Source organism: Macadamia integrifolia, chromosome 13, assembly GCF_013358625.1.
Source record: "Macadamia integrifolia cultivar HAES 741 chromosome 13, SCU_Mint_v3, whole genome shotgun sequence".
Taxonomy (NCBI): domain Eukaryota; kingdom Viridiplantae; phylum Streptophyta; class Magnoliopsida; order Proteales; family Proteaceae; genus Macadamia; species Macadamia integrifolia.
This window is the reverse complement of record NC_056569.1, coordinates 11670901-11692304: the sequence shown is the minus strand read 5'-3', so window position 1 is coordinate 11692304 and position 21404 is coordinate 11670901. Positions and strand designations below refer to the sequence as shown.

The window sequence follows — 21404 nt, the reverse complement described above, 5'->3', positions numbered from 1 at the left end:
CTTCCTCTCTCTCTCTCTCTCATTTATTTGCTCGGTCTCTTCCCACGACGTTACCGAGGTCAATTAATCCGTCCCAAATTGGAGTAGGTCACGATTCTCAAAGTCATTCTGTAGTGTTACTTTGATCTTGTTCACTTTATATTTCTTCCATTGTTGAGTTTTTGTGCTCTCACCCTTCCCTTTGATTTTCTTTAGTGAACTAGAAATGGTGATGTTAATGGCTTCACGTCTCCTCTCATCTTCATCGACAACGTCAACATTGTTAGGGACATTCCATATCTTTGAGGTCTTTTTCACTGGCATTCAAGGAGGAACAAGATACATTTGGACTGATTCAAGTACCCTCCGACAAGTTTGTATTTTCAATGGCGTTCAGGGAGGAATGAGATACATTTGGACCAATTCAAGTACCCTTTGACAGGGAGAGAGAAAGAGAGGAAGCAAAAAGATACAACAGTGGTGGATTGAGATCGAGTTGGAGTCTTTCTTTTCATCCGATGATGTTGTTTATGATGACAAAATCCTACAGTCAAAATTCCGCTAGCTTTCCTGATACTAGTGTATTCTGCTAGCATACCTATCCCTCTCCCTATATATATATATATATATATATCATAGTCTCAATATAAAACAATGCAAAATAACTCATATTTCCTACAAATCTTGATCCTGTCCCCATGTGAGGATCCACTGTCCATAGGTGTGCATGTACCCACCTTTAATGTGTATGATCCACACCTCATGGACGATAAATCCCGTGTGAGAACAATCCCCACAAGGGGAGAGGAGCCTCCCCTGATTGCCACCATGGTACCTTCATTTTTGTTGGACCTGGGTCAATCCTCTTCCTTTAAAAGTTTTGAGCAATATGAGACATACAACCACTTGCATGATTTTTGTTTTTTGATAGTAACTTGCATGATGGAGATCTATATGTAATATTGAGTATTATTAGGGCATAGAATGATTTTTCTTAGACACTATGGGCATGGATCTAGGTATTGGTATCGTACTGATTGATACAAGGCTTTTAATATTGATTGATACAAGAATTTTGACACTGATTTTCTTGGACCTTAGGCTATGTAGAATGGGGTGCCCCACCAATCATAAGGGCCCATATGATTAGGGAGGTAAGAGAGTGTGTACGCCCAGCAGTGTGTACATCATTTTACCAAGTAACCTGTGGATTGTAATGTTGAGGATGGATATATTATTGGTATCGGTTTGGCTTTGCCGATATCATTCTTAGCCAATTTTAGATTGAATTCAATATCGTACTAGGGGTAAAATCATTAAAAGAGATCATTTTTAATGAAAACAGGGGTAAAAATGCCCGTTCAAGGCCAATAAAGACTGGTATCGGTCGAAACCGGTACCAATTACTAAATCCATGAGCCCTAAAGTTTGGTATAAAAATTTAAAACTTGCCGGCCAGCTCAGTTGGTAAGGACTTGCGCTGGTGATAGTTAGATCTTGAGATTGGATCTCCCTTCCTTTCAACGTTGGTACACACACATCCATCCTTTGAGTAGCATGTGCATCCTTCTTTTCTTGCTTTTCGTGCAGTATTAGCTCTTGCGTCTCCTCCCTTGAAGGTAGGTTGTTTATAGGCAACATCAGACTCAGAGAGTTCTTTTTTCTAAATTATTTTTTAGATGAGCTTGTCACTCTTTTAACTAAAACCCATTTCATCAAAAAATAGTTATAATATTTTTAGATGGGCTTGTCATTCTCTTACTCTTACTTGAAACCCATTTGATCAGTCCATCTTAAATAGTTGCATCAGTACATTTGTTGCCCAAATTTGATGGAGAGCTAAACATATCTAAACCTTTGAATAAGGATATACTTAATGCACGAGGCTCTCATCATTGTAGGGTTTGAAGAAAAACATAATGTAACAGATATATCTAAACCTTAATTAAACCTTAAAAATTAGATTGATATCTCCAGATTCTATGAGTTTAAAGAAAATGAGAACAATTTCTCTTAGCTCATGCTAGCTAGCATCTTTACGTCTAATCTCTCTCCTCCTCACATGAAATAAGTTTGCTGCCCCCCAATATAGAATACCACTTTGCCGCACTTCATTGGTTCGCTCCTCTATATACCTTTTTTTCGAAGAATCCCTTCCAAATAAAATGCTTGGAAAAATTATGGAAAATGGAAGGTTTCTTAGAAACTTATATGGTTTTCCCATGTTTACAGCCATCTTAGAAACTTATATGGTTTGCACATATTTACAGGCATGTAATGAATTAGAAGAGGCAACAAAATTTTCAACATGTAAATCTCACATTCTTAGGCTCATATATCGAGATTTAATTCACCCGAAGCCCGCCAATTGGCAAATAAGTGTAAAAGATTTAGACTACAAAGAGGATGCCTGGGCATAGGTGCGGGAGGATATATGATTTAATTTGAATTATAGAAATGAAACTTAAACCAATCCAAGTCATTTCAAGATATTCAATTATCGAAATTCCCATATCAAGACCAGGTTGAATGTAGTTGAAGAAAACTTCCACCCAAGATTTAAAAACTGAATCGTAGGACTAGCCTCTATCAATTCCTATACGAATCTAATGTAACAATGCCCATATATTTGTCTTTCATTAGTTTTCAAATAGTTTTTTGAAATCAATTTTTTGAATATGAATTCCCTTAAACATTTATACAAATCAAATATGGACTTTCGAGTATCCTTTTGCATATTTAGTGGAGGTTGGAGAGTGGAATTGTAATTCTAATAAAAATGACAATGTGGTTTCAATGTCTACATTAAGTGGTGATGTATTGGAGAAGACTAGAAGGTAAAAGGTCAAATCCACCATCCCATTGGGCTTGATATGTGTTTTTTAGGTAAATATTGGGATAAAGAGTCATATATAAAAATACATAGATGTCCTCATGATTTTTTTTTTTTCATTTAATTTCATGTTTCATTTGTTATATATCTTGAATAGATTATTTTAATATTATAAATTATTATAAGCTAGATTTTATAATCATAGATAAATGAATCAGATACTATCTTTTTTTCTTTTTTGGTAACCAATCAGATACTATATAGTATGAAAATAATATTTTCACATCTTCATCTCAATTAGCTTTCAAATGAATACTCATAACTTTAAGAAATTATTTTTTCAAATACGAATTCCCCTAAATGAATACATCAAAATGAAACAAATATGAATTTTAAATTTACAACCCTAGTATATCCAAGTAAGATCATCGTTCCACGTGGCAAAAGAAGATGGCGCGCATGAGTCGAATCGTTTTGATCGTTTTCCTTTGCCAAATGAATCAGAACTCAACGAGTAATCTCAAAATTGACATTCTTTCTCAAGTTTCAAGTTTCAACTTCAGCTTCTGCTCTGCGACTATTCATATTCTATAAACAGGTTTATACAAGCACGAAGCAAATCCATCAGTCATTGTCCAGAGAGAGTTACATTTCAAGTTTTCAACGCCTAGCCTTCGAATTTGGGGGGAGTTTTACGATCTGTAAAGTGAAGATTCGTTCTTGCAGAGATCTTTTCCTAATTCTCTACAGATCTTGAGCTTAGTTGAGTAAATTAAGAGATTGAGTAGCTTCGGAAGAAATCATAAAATTTCACGGGATTTAATGTGTGAAAGTGTTTGCTGCTTCATCTTTAGATTAGACCTTGGCTTGGGTTTCGTCTGATATGGATGATAGACCAGGATTTAGGATGACCTTTTTGATAATCCAGTGTTATTTCTGGAGATTGTGTATGTTTGAAGGGACTTGGGGTCTTCTTTTCTGCTCTCAGTGGGAGAGGTGATTTTGGTTGAGTTGGTTCCACGAAAACATGTTTTGGAGGAACCGTGGAACGGAAAGTAAAGATTCGATTGGCGGCCCTCCTTGCGGGCAGGTTCGAGTGCTTGTCGTTGGAGATTCAGGTATGTTGTCATGGACCTTAGTTCTTGAAATTTGTTCATTTGGTCTTTGAATTCTGAATTGAATCTTGAGAGGGCTTTATTCTATGTTCTCTATCTCTTGACCTATCAGATGTTAATTGTTGTACTCTCATGGTGAAATTTTGCTATTGGGGTCTAAATTATTCCTGTCTTGTTAGTCCTAGCCCGCTCAAGACGTCTGAATTGGCCTGTCTCACTGTGGTCTGAGCATGAGTCTTGACTTTGATGCTGAACTTTCCTCCTTTGTATATGCTTTTCTAATATATGAAGGTAATTAATAACTATTTCCGTACGATTTACTTAAAAATTTGACAAGTGTTGAGAATCCAAATTTGATAATGGTATATTTTTTCCTAATCCAAAAGTACCCTGTTTGAGATACAAAAGATTAGGGTACAAGAACAGAAAAATAGATACAAAAGATTAGAAAACCTTTTTCCAGGTTAATCGAAAAATCATTAGAACAAGAGAATGAACAATAAAACTGAAAAGTGCAATTAGTACACATTAACCAACAATAATGGAAGCTTTCTGATTAAATTGGGTTGAAACATGCTATAAATGTGAAACTCACATTCTTGGAAGAACCTCACTTTTTCTCCCATAGATCCTACAGAGGCTTTGTGCACTGAAACCCAGAACCAGGCTCTTTTCCCTTATAAGTCTGTATCACTGTATGGAATATTTGGTGCCTTATGATTTCAACTGGGAAGTTGCCTATTAAGGTCAACATGTTGTATGCTTAATTGGAGAAGTGAAATTGGAAGCTATGAACATGTCAGTGTGTGGCCTGAATGAGTAAGAATCAACTGTAGACAGTCTGTAGGAGATATTTGGTTATATTAGGAGCCACTTCTTTGAGAAATTGGTACTAGTTGCGTATTGCTAGGGGATTTTGTTGAGTTTTCATGGAGTTGGTATTCTGCTCAACCCAGGAAGGGGCAATGGAGATGCTTATTTGTTGCCACTCTTTGGTTTGTATGGGAGCCAAATTGCTCAAAAGAAATTCATGGTGGTTCTTAACCAGCTCATCATCATTTGCAACTGGTTGGCTAATTGATTTTCCACAGCAGTCTGATGCAGAGGTTGTCATTGATTATGTTATGAGAGATTAGTTTGTAGTTCAAGTTAGTCCTCATTTTGTTGGAGATTTCTCACTTGAAAATCCTTTCAGATTGCTGGTTTACAAAATTCTGGTAGCTTTTCAATGGCATTTAAGTATTGGCTGCATCTTCAAGAATAGAATTGATACTACAATTTTGTTTTTATACCCACCATGGGTGTTGGAAAGTCCAATAGAGCTGATATCATGGTACTCATCCTGGAATGTTGATTCTGCCATTCTTTTTGCGGAGACACTTGTGGTGAAAAGCAACTTTTCTGGGTTATCGGCATAGTTGCCACAACGTCTAGGCAGCCCAAGGCATTAGAGGGGCCCCAGACGCAAGGCCTCACCAACAAGGTGTCTGGATGCCTAGGTGATGCCTTTGAAAACTATATTGATGGATTTGATGTTGGAATCAGGACCCGGTGGAGATCAAGGTGCTTGAGGTGCAATTTTCAAGAACCCCCAGTAGAGAGTCATATGGTTATTAATCGTTCGAATTTACATCTGAAGGAATGCAACTTCTTTTAGAGCCAATAAATTTGCCAACAAAGTAAATGCTAAAGTTGCAAAAAAGTAACTCTGTTGCTGATCCCAAAAGGGAGGGAAAGCCAATAATAGCAACTACAAAGCCCTGACTGTCAACACACAATATCATTATCATGATACTAGCAAATTCAGATGATTCAGCAAATATGGAAGTGTTATTTTAAGGATGCAATGATTGATTTTTCATATTTCCTTCTCCCCCTCAGGGTGGCAGAAGTTCATATGATTCAATTACATCTGAAGAGTTATTTCAAGGATTAACGATGGTTTTGCTTCCCCGAACCATGCAACCCCATGAATCCCCAAACCACATAAGACAGTCTAATGCAGAATCAATTTCAAACAAGGGAAGAACCAGTGGGAGATCAATCACAACAGGATTGCAGTAGGGACAAATCAGTATTGAGAACAGAATTTATGACACTTATTTGACATATGAAAGAAGAAATAAAAGGATATGACCAAAGTTTCACCACCTGGCCTACAGGAATGGAACCAGCGCCATACCGAACCTGTTGATTCACCACAACAAGGTTGTCTCTGCATCACTACCACCGACAAGTTCTAAATAACTACAAGACACTAAGGCATAAGCCAATAACTCATTCATTGCATTCCATCCTCTATTACAACAGAACAATGCTTAAAAAAAAGAACACAGCAACAAAATCAGTCTTATCCCAATTTAATGGAGTTGGCTACATGGATCCGTGTAAAAAAAAAATAAGAAAAGTGAAAGTAAAAAGAAACACCACATCAGCGAGTCAGAAAAAAATCAGCTAAATGGGGTTGGCTACATGAATCCTTGCCCTCCAATTGGCTCTATCTGAGGTCATATTTGGGACAAGACCTAGACTATGCACATCTTTCCTTTAAACAAAAAAATAATAAAGAAATAGAAACTACTAAGTTGGCTATTACAAGAAATAGAAATTTAGTCAAATCTAATCAAATCTTCAGCCAAAAGAATATTCCAGCTACCAAATCTTCTTGATATTTTCCTCTCCACTGTAATCGCATAGGGTCCACACTCAAAATTCTATTTCTAGATGTACAAGCTATATTATGGGCAGAATATGGGCCTTAAGGTGAACCATAATTTTGCCCATATGGGCCTTGTTTTAACTTGAACCTTGGGACTAAATACAGGCATGATTGGGTGGGGCCTTATTCCTTCTACCTGACCTTGTGTTGCATCACTATCCCTAAACATATCTTGGCTGTAGGACCCCTTGCTTTAGCCAATTCATTCACTCCTTGGTTTCCAGTGGAACTAGTAATTCGACTGGGAAGTGAGGTATTAATCAATCTAACGAGTTCAGAAAAGTGCCTAGACTACTTAGAACATTCTCTTATCTGGTCAATAACTTTTGCCGAATCTCCATTAACCATCACCTTTTTTTTCTTTCTTGGCAGACAGAAAAGTATCCCAGTTCTCCATCTACTTTTTAACGGATGATTTAGAGTCTGCTTTGGGTTGAATGGCTGAAAGTGCTTTAGAGTCTGCTGGAAGACAAAATAATGGTGATTTATGGCTCTGATATCAGTTGTAATTAAAAATAAAAATAAAAATCTTGACACTCATAACAAAAAGAGATTTTGAGATCTATATGTGATAATTAGCTGAAGAGGATTGCCAGGAGTCCTCAATCACATTTGTGATGCATAGCGTTCTTTTGCTTACTCTAGTAACTCTACTCATCATATGCATAAAGGTGGTTGTGATGTGCTCTGCAGATAATTCCAACTAGGAGGTGTTTTAGGCCAGAACTACCCTGATCGTGCCCTAAACTTCTCTGATCATTTAAAGGGCAAGACCGATCAAATTGTTGAGACAATATGCTGGATTAACCTTCAGGATAATGTATCTTGAAAGCTGGGATACCACTAAAATATTCCGTATATCTCTCTATATGTATCTTAACTTTAAATATATAGTACCTGTTTGGTTTTTCCTCTGAAGTGATTTAATTCGTAACTAGATTGCTGATTTGGGCCATTTCTTGTTTCAATTTGTATTTTGTACCTAATTTTGTATCCACGTCATTTGTTTAGCATTTGAATTGAACTTTATTATCTTCAATTTGCTGGCAGGTGTGGGGAAAACTTCACTTGTTCATCTCATTTTAAAAGGTTCCTCCATCAGTCATCCTCCTCAAACAATTGGATGTTCAGTTGGTGTGAAGGTGACTGTTAATATTTCTTATCTTCTTTGAGGCAATTAGGAGTTATGGTCAATCTCTAAGCTTCTTGTGCTTCTGTTATGCAGCATACCAATTATGGAAGTCCCAGTAGCTCTTCTAATAGCATTAAAGGTGATGCGGAGAGTGATTTCTTTGTTGAACTTTGGGATATCTCAGGACATGAGCGATACAAGGACTGCCGCTCACTTTTCTATTCACAAATCAATGGTGAAGACTAAGTGCTAATCTAATTTCATTGCAGTTGGATGATACAATGTTGAAAGTATAAATGAACTGTTTCTGTAATCTTTTGAATGGTTATTTGAAACCTTATTACATACAAGTAAGGAAAGAACCAGTGGCCTATCACAGAGTGAATAACACCCGTCATCAACTTTTTCGTTTTTACATAAGACCATTTCGGTAGTTGCACATTATTTCGGCAATACTTAATCAGTAAAGGAAGTCAAATTCCTATGTCAGTTATTTGATACACGTTCCCTGATGAGGCTTGAAGGGTAGGTTGAAAGGGGTACATTTATTGGGTCCTGGCTTGAAGATCTCCTGCCCCAAACCAGGCCAGTTAAATTACTAATGCATTACTTTAGATGGAAAATTTAAATATGGTGGATGTTTTAGAAGGTTATGTTCACTAGGTATGGTCATGTTTGGATGAAGTAGGGTTTCCTAATGGGACATTTGATGGGGGATATAACCTCCCCCTCCGAAAACAAAACTGTTTCTTTCACATAAGTGGCAACGAATAGATTGTTCGACGTTGCTTTCCAACTTCTTAATACCTATCCACCCTTGATTATTTGATGCTCTGTAAAATTGTAATTTACAGTTTCTTTTCTACTTGATATCATCAGGTGTTATTTTTGTTTATGATCTCTCCCAAAGAAGGACAAAAACAAACTTACAGAAGTGGGCAGCAGAGATAGCAACAACTGGAACATTCTCTGCTCCTCTAGGGTCCGGTGGGCCTGGTGGCCTTCCTGTCCCGTATATTGTTGTTGGTAACAAAGCAGATATTGCTGCAAAGGAAGGAATTAGAGGAAGCAGTGGCAATCTTGTTGATGTTGCTCGCCAGTGGGTTGAGAAGCAGGGTTTCCTTCCATCAAGTGAGGAACTTCCTCTGACAGAAAGCTTTCCGGGCAGTGGGAGCCTTTTTGCTGTAAGTAATTCTTTTTTCATAATATACTTTCGAGTCTTATCAGCCTTGTGGTGTTTAAGTGCTCCTTGGGGTTGAGGATGAATGATCTAGGTTGAGGTACTGAAATGGAGAGAGTATACATGGATTCAATGTGTATTACCATAATGTGGGCCTGCTATGCTCAGGTTCTCATCAGTTGCTTGGGTTTCTAGTGGGACCACCCTGTTGTCTGTACTTTGGTTATAGTTGTGCTGTCATGTTTTTGATAGAACTCAATATTCAGCAGAAAAAGGAAATCTAGTGGTGCTCGACAAGAATGGTCATCTGTTCATTGTGGTGATTGCTGATTTCTCACATTATGCATGTCACCTAAAGGGCCATGGTTCTTCTATTTTCTCATATCTAGAGTCGAACCTTGGTTCAAATTGAAAACAAAATTAAGTTCTGAACGTGGTTTTGAGTTTGAGTTGTGGTATTAAGAATATCAAAGGAGAATAATTCATCACTTTTTAGAGGACTTTAAGGCTCTATTCCTAGCATGAGCCTCGAGATAGGACGAAGAGAGTTTGTCATGTGAAATAACCTGGTAACTTTCTCTGTGTCACTTCCGGGCATTCTGTTCTGCACAAGGAGCAGATACCGCTAATGCTGAGATGCCTTGCCCGATGATTGTGCCCAAATGCAGATTTTTTCCTTGTGGGAAAAGTGAGTGAGGGATTAATCATTTAATGCACCCTGCTGCTCTATGGAGAATTCCTCTCGCTGACGGGGGTGCTGTGAAATACTCTCGAGCTCCTTCGACCTTAACTAGCGTTATTCTAATTAGAAAGCAAAAACTGAAAGTTTGGTCCATTCATCAGCTGAGCTAGGACTTCTTGCATTATTAATTCTGACAGAATTCTAAACCTTTGTTCTCAAGTGCAAATGGGTAGACAGAATGCTATTCCAAATTTGGTTGCTCTAAACAGCATGAAACAATTTTTTACTTTTATCATTGAATCTGTAAGTTGATAGTTGATCAATTTCTTTATCATATTGTTTCTGATTTTGTTGGTTATGTATGTGACTGCCAATTTCTGTTTAACATCTGTAGGCTGCCAAAGAAGCAAGATATGACAAGGAAGCCCTGATGAAGTTTTTCCGTATGGTATGTGCTTGCCTTTGCCTTTACCAATCGTAATTATGTTCTTGTTAGGTTATCACCAAGTCACATTATTTGGATCAATCATTTCAGTTGATCAGGAGAAGATATTTTTCGGAAGACTTATCTACATCAAGTCCATGGTCAACTATACCAGCTCAGAGACCCTTCCATTTCTCAGGAGAAATTTCGAGTGATGATGATCAATTCAAACAGAATCTAAGGTCTACTTTACATCTTAAACGTTATTTTTGCTTCAATATCATTTCGAATTATCTTATACAAGCTGACAAGTAACAGACATTGATTTTTTTCTGTAGCATCTCTTTTCTCTTACCCAACTTAAATTTCTTAGAAGAAAATTAACAGAAAATTCTTTCTTAATGTTCTTCTGGACATATTTTTGCTTCTTAACATCATATTTTTCTCTTTCCCAACTTACATTTCTTAGAAAGGAACTTGCAGCAAAATCATAGTTGCTCCAATGAGGTTATACCTAAAAAGTGCTTTTAACTTATCAAAAAAAATAAAAAAAAATCGTTAAGTAATACTTCTGCAGAATGAATCACCTATGTGCCTTCTTTCTTTTTAAAGTAATTTGTTAAATATTTTTTTAATCTCTGAGAGATTTAAAGAAATCCTGGTTAGCTGCTAACTGCTCATTAATTGCATCCTGTATATGTTGATTTTGAGAAGAAATTAGTTTTTAATTTTTCTCCATAGGATTCACTCCTGCCTCGTCAAAATGCATCATATTAAGAAATTTCATTGCACTTTTATCTTTTGTTCTCTCCTGCAAAAGTAAAATTAGGTTGACATTTCAATTGACTGTCATTTCATTGCCATTGATTGCAGTTTCAGTGGTGAGGCGTTCAAATACAATGCACTCCCTCCCCTTCCGGCTCAACGCAACCTTACTCCACCTCCCACACTTTATCCTCAACAGCCAGTGTCTGTGACTGAGAATTACAGCCTCCCAAGATTTATGCAAAATGGCTCCCCAGAAATTGGCAAAACCAGATCAAAGCGTATGGATATTAATGTCTGATTTCTTAGTTCCTCTGAAGGATGCACCCTCAAACATGAGACTTCCAAGTGAAATTTATCTGGCAACATTGGAAGGAAACAGATGTGAAACTATATTGTATGGGTTTTTGATTCCTCTCTTCTGCAATATGCTTGTAACTTTCCCCATTTCTTTGTTAATTTTCTTTTTTTACTGTTCCTTTTTTTAGAAAGGGGGGGGGGGGTTGTTCCTGATTATATTTTGGTTGAATGTATAGTGGTTGATTTTACTCAAGCTGAGAGTGAGCCATTAAAATTGTTCAATTCTTTACTAAATTAGGGTATATGACTTCCTGATTATGGCCAACAATAAGTACCTGATTCAAATTTGACATTGAAACTGTGTCTTACTAGGCAACCATTGAGCTTCCTTTTGAAATTAGATTGGCCTTCAATGTTAAAGAGTTGTGTGTTTTTACAAGAGGGAAAAAGGGAAAAAAAAAGTTTGGCTGGCATTTTATTTCATTGTTTAAAAAGTCGGATTGGTATTGAGAAAATTTCTTGAAGAAAATTATTTCTTGTGTTGGCCAAATCTACATTTTTCTTGCCATATAAACTCTAAACATCTAATATCTGAAGAGACCCATCCTCTTCGTTTCCATTTTGCTCAAGTCCGGTTGATTTCTGAGTTCTGACTGATTTCCAATGAGCATGAATCAGAATTGGATGGAGGGGCTGATCCAATGCCTAATTCTGAATTTTAAAACCTTGTTTTATGTTTGCATGCGAAGGTAAACCGGTTACGATATTTATCTTTGAAACTCTATCCTACAGAGAAACCTAATGGGATTAACAATCAATGGTGGGAACATGGATCAGCACCATTCAATTTGCTAGAGTTTGAAAGAAATTGATTTGGAAAATCAAAGACAGGTTAGAACAATAAATGATCACATAATTTCTCTCCCTCCATTTTCCCCACAAATATGAGCATAGGCTCCCTTTGCTATACAGCCTTTAGGAAATTTTTGGGTTAAATCCTGCCTTGTGAATGAGGTGAGGTGAGGTGACTTGCCTGAACACGGATGAGCAAAGGATGGAAACCTGGCCTGATAATGGAGACAAGACAAGGGCTTCCCAGCAACTCCTAATATTTTAATATTTTTCCTCCTTCGAAAGTAAATCCCACATCGATAATATAGGAGAGAAAAATTCAATTATTAAGTACGTGTTTAACACTGATTTGCACGACCTTACTTGAACAGGATCTGTTCTATAGGCTCGTACCTCTGTATCCTTGAGTTCTAAGGAGACAGGAACATAAGTCTGGTTGATGAGATATGGCTGTTCGATCAGAGCGTGATTAACAGTCCTGATGAGTTTGGTTCAAACTTATCAAACCGTAGAGGATCGTTCCCATGGTTGGTTCCAGTCATGGGGTGGTCGAATGGTTGTCTGACAGACTCCAAATACCCTTTTTGTTTTTAAGACTCTTGACTCTACTTCCTGTGTTTTTGCTTCTGCAACCTGGGCGCAATCCCCCTCTTCTTCCCATCTGCTTATGCTTCTGCAACTTGCAAATTGAATTCGGTTTCATTCGGTTCGTGTAAAGCCTCAATAATTTAGTTCATTTCTTTGATTTTTATGAAACTCAATAATGTTTCCTGTTGGCCTTGAAGAAACAAAGCTGAAAATTAAGAAACGAGTAAAAGTGTATAACTACAAAAGAGGAGAGTAGATAGTCAAAGACAGGTGGAAGAGAAAGTGCAAAATTAAATTTTAGAACTTGTGTTTTAACCTTTCAGGGTTTAGTATGGTTTTGATTCAGTTCTTGTTCGGTTTACAATTCATTCAATTTGGTTCAAGCCAACTATTGTTAGCTTAAAACTAAAATCGAATCAAATAAAATTTCAATTTATAAAACCAAAATGAACAAATTTTTTTAACCACATGAATGGTTGTCTAGGGATGAAAACGGATCGGATACTAATTGAATTCAAATCGGATGTGATTGCATCCAACTATAGATTGAATTTGGATTTTCAATCATCCATTTATTCTTTGACTTGTGTAGTCCAGAATACAATTTTCTTTGATTCATCTTTCTAAATTGTCTTAGCTCTTTTTCTATTTCTTTAGAACTTGTTTAAATTTGAAGAACCTTCAAAATCATTAATTGTTTATTTAATTAGATTAGATTTTTCAGATAATTTGGATTTTAATCTTGATACCCATTGATTGGATATGAATGTTTTTTTTAAGACACTGGATACAAATTCCCCTAAATGAATACGAATACGAATTTAAACTTGGATTTCAACTATCCATTGCATCATTCTCTCTCTCTCTCCTCTTGATATGGATGGATGGCTATCCATCTATTTGGCGATCATGATTTGACTAAACACTCTCTCTCTTATCGCTCATGACCCTTCCTAGCTCCTATAAAACCGTTTCACCATACTTCAGTTGGTACATGCAAGATATAGGTCAATTTAGCTGCTTCTGTTTTTAATCGAAAGTGGGTGGAAGTTTAATTTTTGTGATGAATAATGAAATGCAAGTTAAGAAAACCTGCAACACAGAAAAGAAAGAGAAAGAGAAACCAGTTTTTAATATCTCATTAGCTCTGTCATGTCATCATCAGAGCAACGAAGCGAATAGAATGCCAAAGAAGATTCAAAGAGAAACAGGTAATACCCACAACCACCTTTCAAGGGAACTGGTAACATCTAAAGATTGAAAAGAACCCTTCAAATGTTTTACATTAATTAAATCTCCATTTGCATCTCTGTATATTTCTTGTTTAAATTGGGACACAGAAATTCTGTTTGTGTTGCTTAAATCTATCAGGTAATTCAAGAATTCAGAAGGTCTAGAAGTAAAGAAAGAACAAAATGGTGGAATCTGTGAGTTTCCAGAAACAGGCTAATGCTCTGTTGAGGAAAAACTTGTGTTACCAGGTTAGATTTCCCCCTTTTTTTACTTTAAAATTTTCAACTTTTTGTGTTGTTTTGGTTTAAATGGATTGATTGTTGTGATTTCCATCTCACAGAAACGCAATTTAGGGATGATATTGAAACTTCTGGCATTCCCAATCATTATGTGTATTCTGCTTTCCCAAATCCAGAGGGTTATTAATTCATTTTCAGATAAGCTGGGTGCTATGTCAATGTGTCAATGTGATTGCTCCACCCCAGAGAAAATTACAGAGAAATGCAATATGGAATGTATAAACAGGATCGTGCAGAGCATGAACAACATGAATATCTGTCCCGTAATAAAACCAAGAAGATGGCCACCTCTGTTCCAATTACCTGAAGGGTTACAGAAAAGATGCAAGAAGTTTGAATCATGTCCTGCACAAATGCTGCTTACTGGTGCTAACATGACATTAGGAAAGGGTAAGCACAAGTGCAACTCATTTCTTAGTTATCAGACCAGGTTGAAAGAAATCTATTGCAGGGTTACCATTTTTCATTTTAAAGTTTTAGCTAAGTAAACATCATAAAAGCTCTGTTAACTGATTATTAATAATGTTCTAATGTTTCATATGATGGAAAACTCATGTTTGTGGAGTATGGTTTCCTTTGTTGGTGTACGATGTTTTGTATTCATGGCAGTTTAATCCAGCGAGTATTGCCACTCTTAGGGTTTATATATTTGTAACGAGTTACTTTCTCTGTAAGGAATTTTGAGAGGTATGAGGACGAGCACTGTAACCCTATTCTACATTGATAACAAGGATATAGGCAATCTTGCCGAACCTCATAAACTTGTGTGCATTGTTTGTTCTTTTTTTTTCCATTATCTTCTGCATCGCTTTTAGGATTGCGTTTCTATATCCTCTCTACCTCTTCTCTATACTGTAGTTGTGTCTTGGTCAAACCTTCCAAGTTTCATTCAAAAGAAGAAAAAAAATCTGCAAAATCCCTGCAAATTAAATTAACAAGGCTCTCCCTCACATTTGATGAATCCTCTATAGTTGTCCAAAAAATATGTTTTTTAATCTCTTTTGAAACTACTGTGAAAGAGAAAGGAAGACCATATACCTGCAGAGGTCCATAAATCTGTTGAGGTTTGTATGCACTAACCTACACCAAAGATATGGGTTCAAGCATTCACAAAAGATCCTAATCTGATTTCTGAAAAAAGCATCCACTTATACTATTATAATTAAAGGATTTTTTTATTAACACCCCTCAAGTTTTCAGATAATGCACTATTTTTTTTTCAATGAGGGTAATTGTGTCATTTCATATGTGCTCGAAATAAAAATGACACATTTGATAGCAACGAAATGATATGTCACTTTCAACTTATTTTTGAAAACTCTTTTATGCTTTTATCTTAAAGGACTTTTGAAAATAAGACAAGAAACAATTAAAAGAATATACAGATGTTGAGGTGTCATTCAGACATTCCCATTAATTAGTCAATGTTTTCATCATGATGTTTCATGCATTTTTGTTGGTTGATATGTAAGGATCTTACAAGAAAGAATTACATTTATCTTTAAAAATAAACCAGGATTGGCGAGGAATCTTTTCCCACCAAACAAATACTCAGCTTCCTTATTCAAAGAAGATCGACTGAGAATTGCAGAGGATATACTTCTAGTAAGTCTCTCTCTCTCTCTCTCTCTCTCTCTCTCTCTCTCTATATATATATATATATATATATCAACTAATTGTTTCTTCAATCCTCAGGCAAGTGATACGGGGGCTTCAAAGACAAATGGTTTTGATATGGCATTCTTTCAGAACACACCTTTAGTGACAGTTCAAGCAGATTGCTTACCCAAAAGTGACCTTGTACTTCCAACTGGTGAACTTGGCAGAATGCGTATCCCTCAAAGTACTAAACTCTGTTTAAATTCCAGATATTTATAAAAATTCCTTCTCAGTAAGATCACATGATGTGTTCTAATGCTTTTTCCCCGGGTTTGGTCCAGAATTAGGATGCTTGCAAGCTGAACAACTATGGCGAAGTAATTCTTCCCTTATTACTACTGAGGTAGTGGATAACTTTCGGAACAAATCCAAAAATAAGCTGACAAATGAGATTCTAGGAGGTTGGATGCATATACAGGCTTGATCATGAACATCAAAACAGTCTTCATCTTTGTTGATTGATGAACTTTTTTTTTTTTCTTCTGTTGCAGTATTTGATTTCCTGAACACAAACAATCATAACTTCAACACAACAGTCTGGTATAATCCAACTCACACAGATGACAGTTCTGAAGTGGGTACCTCACCGGTTAACATGACACATATTCAGAAGGCTTTGAATATGGTAGGCTTAGATGCAGAGGTGTTTAAGCTTGAGTAGCACAGACTCTTGAATTTGGATGATTAAAGAGTTATATGGATGCATGAAAACTTGAAATGCAATAAAGAGACTGTTTGATTTCTTGAAGATTCGATCTTCCCTTTACTCCAATACCTCAAATCTGCCACTCTATCTTCTCTTAAAGATTAATCTTTTGACATTTCTTATGTTGGTTATTCTGCCACTCTAATACTGATGACACTCAAATGACTATGTAGGCCTCAAATTCCTACCTCCAATTCTTGAGAGGTACCAAGTCAAAGGTGATTCTCGAGTTCATTTCAGAGATGCCTAAACCTCTATCAGTAACACCGAAGTTGGATATTTCTGCTCTTGCCGGACCACTGTTCTATGCATGGATCTTTCAGTTACTTATTCCGGTATTTACCGGAAACTATAATCTTAATGTTCTTTTGAACATTCAATGGCTTCAGACTTTCAGTTTTTATATACTATGTGATAAGCTAGCTACATGAGCTTTCCAGAAAATAAATTCCTTGTTCATAAAATGAGCTATACAATAAAGCTTCTTGGTTAACAATGATGCAGGTTATGTTGAATAACCTAGTTTATGAAAAGGAGAATAAACTAAGGATCATGATGAAGATGCATGGACTCGGGGATGGTTCTTACTGGTTAATTACTTACTCCTACTTTCTCATTATATCGACTGTCTACACAATATTGTTTATATTGTTTGCCACACTTGTAGGTAAATTCAATGCCAAAAACTGGTTCAAAACATTTCTCCTCATATTTATCCTTCCTCGGAAACATATCTAACCAAAACGATCCTCATTTTACAGACTTAAAATCCTTCACAATGAACAGCTATGGCATTCAGTTTGTCTTCTACTTCGTCTATATGAACCTACAGATTGCACTTACGTTTCTTATAGCCACATTTTTTTCAGATTTAAAGACTGCTGCAGGTTTGAATAATTAAAAATTTACATGATGATCCTGGATGATAAACAATTTCATATAATTCAGAATGACTTCCATTTCCTCCTTAGTTGACTGATAATTTACGAATGGCAGTGTTTGGATTCTTATTCGTGTTTGGCTCTGCACTTCTGGGATCCTTTCTTTTTGTGAATATGGTCAAATCATCCACCCATGGTAAAGTGACTGCTTCCTTTTGCAATCTTTTGATTGTTTATATATTTGATAACAGTGTGGTAGCCTGATTCTAAACCTATAAATCACCCTGGTGGGATCCATTAATGGTGAATCTGAGCCCTCTTCAAACTGCAATACAAATATGACAGGCTGGGATTAGTAGCAAGTCCTGACATGAATACCAAACCCAACTAACCACTACAGATAATAAAATATATTACTGTAAGATTACTATAGAGCTGGCTGCATAACAGAAACAGAGTATTGTATCCCCAAACAAACAAGAACTTAACAGACAAAACTTGAAGAACATACATTGTGATACCGGTGAATGAACAGGTTGTGCAGAGGTTGAGTATTCAGCTCTTGCTCTCATCTCTAGATGCTCAACCCATAATTTTAATGAGAATTAAAAGAATCCTTCCAACCAGAACTTGACACATGATGGGTAGGCCATAACCACTAATAGAGTATGAATATTGGTGTATGTTAGCCAATTTAACAACTATTTTTGCAGAATCCCTCATTCTACTTTTGGAGGTGTTTCCTCCTTTTGCTTTATTCCGCGGGCTACATGAGTTTGGACAATATTCCTTTGATGCTCAATTAGCCGGAGGCGTTGGAATGAGTTGGAAGGATTTGCGTGAGAGCGGATTGCAATCGGTGATAATTATCATGACCATTGAATGGATAGTACTGCTTTTGTTAGCATATTACTTGGATCAAGTTGTCTCAGTCGGCAGTGGAGTCAAGAAACACCCATTATGGTTCCTGAGTCGCAAATTTAATACCTGTTCATGTACTCCTCTAGACGACCCACATAGAAAAGGGTTCGATGTGCTTGTCAATATGGAAAAGAATGATGTCTATCATGAGGTAAATTTTTATCTCAGGCGTCGTCAGTCTACCTTTTTAATATGTTCATTTTGTTGTTTCACATTCACTTTCATTTGCAGAGGGAAGTAGTTGAGAAGCTAATGCAGGAGCCTTATAAGAGCTATCCTATGATTGTTGACAAACTCCAAAAGGTATATCCTAGTAGAGATGGAAACCCTGAGAAAGTTGCAGTAAAAGAAATCTCTCTTGCTTTGCCTGAAGGAGAATGCCTTGGTATGCTTGGTCCAAATGGTGCAGGAAAAACTTCTTTCATCAGTATGGTTAGTTGTGAGAAAACTGATAAACACCAAATTTTTTATGGTTTTAGAATTTAGAGGTCCAGAGTCATGTTATCTGATGTTAAACTTACCCTTGTAAATATGTCTTATGGTTGTTTGCAGATGATTGGTCTTACAACTCCCACTGCTGGTAATGCTTTTGTTAGTGGGTTTGATTTAAGGAATGAAATGGATAAAGTGTATTGTAGCATGGGTGTCTGTCCACAGCATGAGTAAGAAATGGTTATATTAGGAATTTTCAGATCATGTATTGGTTGAAATAGATGAGAGTTTTAACTTTGCTTCATAGATTCTTGCTGCCATTCCATAACTGGTAAAAATCCAATGCAGCTTGCTCTGGGAAATGTTAACTCCGCGAGAGCACCTACTGTTTTATGGTCGACTGAAGAACCTTACTGGCGATGAATTAACGCACGTAAGAGAAAATCCATTTTTCATCCTTGTGTTTATATTTATTTATTTTTTTTCTTTTGGCTTCCCCTTTCTGTACAAAGAAACCTGCCTAATTGGCTTCTTAATCTGCTCAACTGTTCTTGGCATTCAGGTGCTTTAGGTTGTTACTAGGTTTCTATGCGGGTCTCGAGAGGGTTGAGTTTGGAGTTGGTCCTAACTTTTGGCATTTGCTCTGGCAATCCAAACCTTTTACCATTGCTTTAAGCAAAGCAGTGGCCCCTTCCAAGACCTCGCAGAGAGGACTAAATAATATCCAGTGAGAACGTAAGGGCATAGTTGTTAAGGCTGACATCTCCGTGGCATCCAGGCGCCTTGGTTGCCTTACGTCTAGGCATCCTCCAATACCTAAGGTTGTTTAAACGCCGTGACAACTATGTGTTATAAATTGCCTTGTGCTAACATGATTTTCCCTTTGTTCATTATCACAGGCTGTGGAAGAATCATTAAGGGGTGTAAATTTATTTACCGTTGCTGATAAGCAAGCAGGAAAATTTAGTGGCGGCATGAAAAGGAGGCTTAGTGTTGCCATTTCAGTGCTTGGAAATCCTAAGGTATAGAGTCCAGACAAAGTCATCTAAGCTTTATGAACCCTGATACTTCTTCCTCATGGTGAGAGCAAACAAGAAGAATAGATCATAATTTAATGATATTGACCACCTTACCGGAAGACCTTCCCTCTCCAATAATCCTACGTCTCTCACATAAAGAGAAGGTCTTGGGTTTATGTACTGGGACGGTTCCTCCCCTCAGTAGATGCATCTTTTGGTGTGGTTGGGCCAGACAGTGACGATGGACACAATCTTATGCTCTCAAGATAAGGGACGTGTTTTCTCTCCGGGAACGTGCCCCTTGACCCAGACACAAGGAGTCCGAAATGATCACTGCACCCCTCCTGATCCATGCCTGAGCATGTGCTCTCATTGGCTGGGCACTAGTGCAGAGGCCACAATCCCAGAAAGAAAACATTTCCCCCCTGAAGATGGAGAAAAAGAACTCTGCCAGTCAGGCACAGGAAATGTGCAGACTGTACAGAATGCAAAAAGATTGCTGCCCTCCCTTGACTTGTGGTGAATATGCTCCTGTGCACCCTCTTATTGGCTCGCCGGTCTGGTGTTTCCTACGCAGACTGGCAGAGTTCTCTTGCCCTGAAGATATTACTGAAATTTGACAAGTAAACCTGCTTTATCTCATTACTAGGTTGTCTATCTGGATGAGCCTAGCACAGGACTAGATCCAGCTTCTAGAGACAGCTTGTGGAAAGTAATAAAAAAAGCAAAGCAAGGGAAAGCAATCATTCTCACAAGTAAGATGCTTTTATTCCCCCATAAATAACAGTTCAATTTACTTCTCTCTTTCGTGTCTAAGAATTGATGTTAATAAGCTTCAATTAATGGTTTCAGCACATTCAATGGAAGAGGCAGAGGCTCTATGCAACAGGATAGGAATTTTTGTCGATGGCAGTCTTCGGTGCATTGCTAACCCGAATGAGGTGAACTTTCCTACCTTTTAAACAGTGTCACATACAGCCATATGTACAACTTATAAGCCAAGCCAATAACTGGGAATGAAACAGTATATTTAACGAGAGAGAAAGAGAGACCACATATTTAATGAGAGGGGGAGGAAACAGATTGTGAGAGCCTTCTCTCCAAAATTATATTGGAAATCTGTTAATGGAAGAACAGAATACCTTGATACTTGAAACCTAAACCATTTCCTTCATTTCTATTAAGCCACTTCCTATCTTCATAACCTTAAAATCATATAAAATTTGTGAGAATACCTTGATACTGATTTACTACATGCGGAGATATCATATTAACTTTCAGGAAAATGCTAATATATTTGCATGCAATGACAGTTAAAAGCTAGATATGGAGGGATCTATATCTTAACAGTGACAACCTCTTCTGCTCATGAAGAAGATGTAAAGGAAATGGTACACAGGCTCTCTCCGGACGCAAAAAGGATATATCATATATCAGGCACACAGAAGTTCGAATTACCAAAGCAAGATGTCGAAATTGCACACGTTTTCAGAGCAATTGAGAATGCAAAGAAGAATTTCATTGTACAAGCATGGGGTTTAACCGACACCACGTTGGAAGATGTCTTCATCAAAGTTGCCAAAGGCGCACAGAATTAGTAGGACTTTTTTTTTTTTGGTGTGCAAAGAATTAGTAGGATTGACTGCTTATTAATAAGTGTTGTTTCATCCTGTCATTATTTCAAG

The 21404-nt window shown here is 37.0% G+C and overlaps 2 protein-coding genes and 1 non-coding gene across 3 annotated transcripts; all 3 read left to right on the top strand.

The window, feature by feature from the left end:
* The first annotated feature begins 3332 nt into the window (after window positions 1-3332).
* On the top strand, window positions 3333-11487 carry LOC122058941 (small GTPase LIP1-like). Its single transcript, XM_042621653.1, has 7 exons — window positions 3333-3930; window positions 7697-7788; window positions 7872-8013; window positions 8658-8962; window positions 10035-10088; window positions 10176-10306; window positions 10938-11487. The coding sequence occupies exons 1-7, from the start codon at window positions 3840-3842 to the stop codon at window positions 11128-11130; spliced, it is 1008 nt and encodes a 335-aa protein (XP_042477587.1). The 5' UTR covers window positions 3333-3839; the 3' UTR covers window positions 11131-11487.
* Window positions 11488-12334: 847 nt separating this feature from the next.
* LOC122060299 lies at window positions 12335-12552 on the top strand. Its single transcript, XR_006134327.1, has one exon. It is a non-coding gene; the product is annotated as a small nucleolar RNA U3 (small nucleolar RNA).
* A 1029-nt stretch (window positions 12553-13581) lies between these two features.
* On the top strand, window positions 13582-21369 carry LOC122058887 (ABC transporter A family member 7-like). Its single transcript, XM_042621582.1, has 19 exons — window positions 13582-13780; window positions 13941-14050; window positions 14143-14491; window positions 15618-15706; window positions 15797-15944; window positions 16042-16161; window positions 16252-16385; window positions 16640-16801; window positions 16971-17133; window positions 17228-17353; window positions 17463-17543; window positions 18061-18419; window positions 18500-18700; window positions 18821-18930; window positions 19049-19133; window positions 19600-19722; window positions 20369-20474; window positions 20572-20660; window positions 21033-21369. The coding sequence occupies exons 2-19, from the start codon at window positions 13985-13987 to the stop codon at window positions 21315-21317; spliced, it is 2796 nt and encodes a 931-aa protein (XP_042477516.1). The 5' UTR covers window positions 13582-13780; window positions 13941-13984; the 3' UTR covers window positions 21318-21369.
* The last annotated feature ends 35 nt before the right edge of the window (window positions 21370-21404 follow it).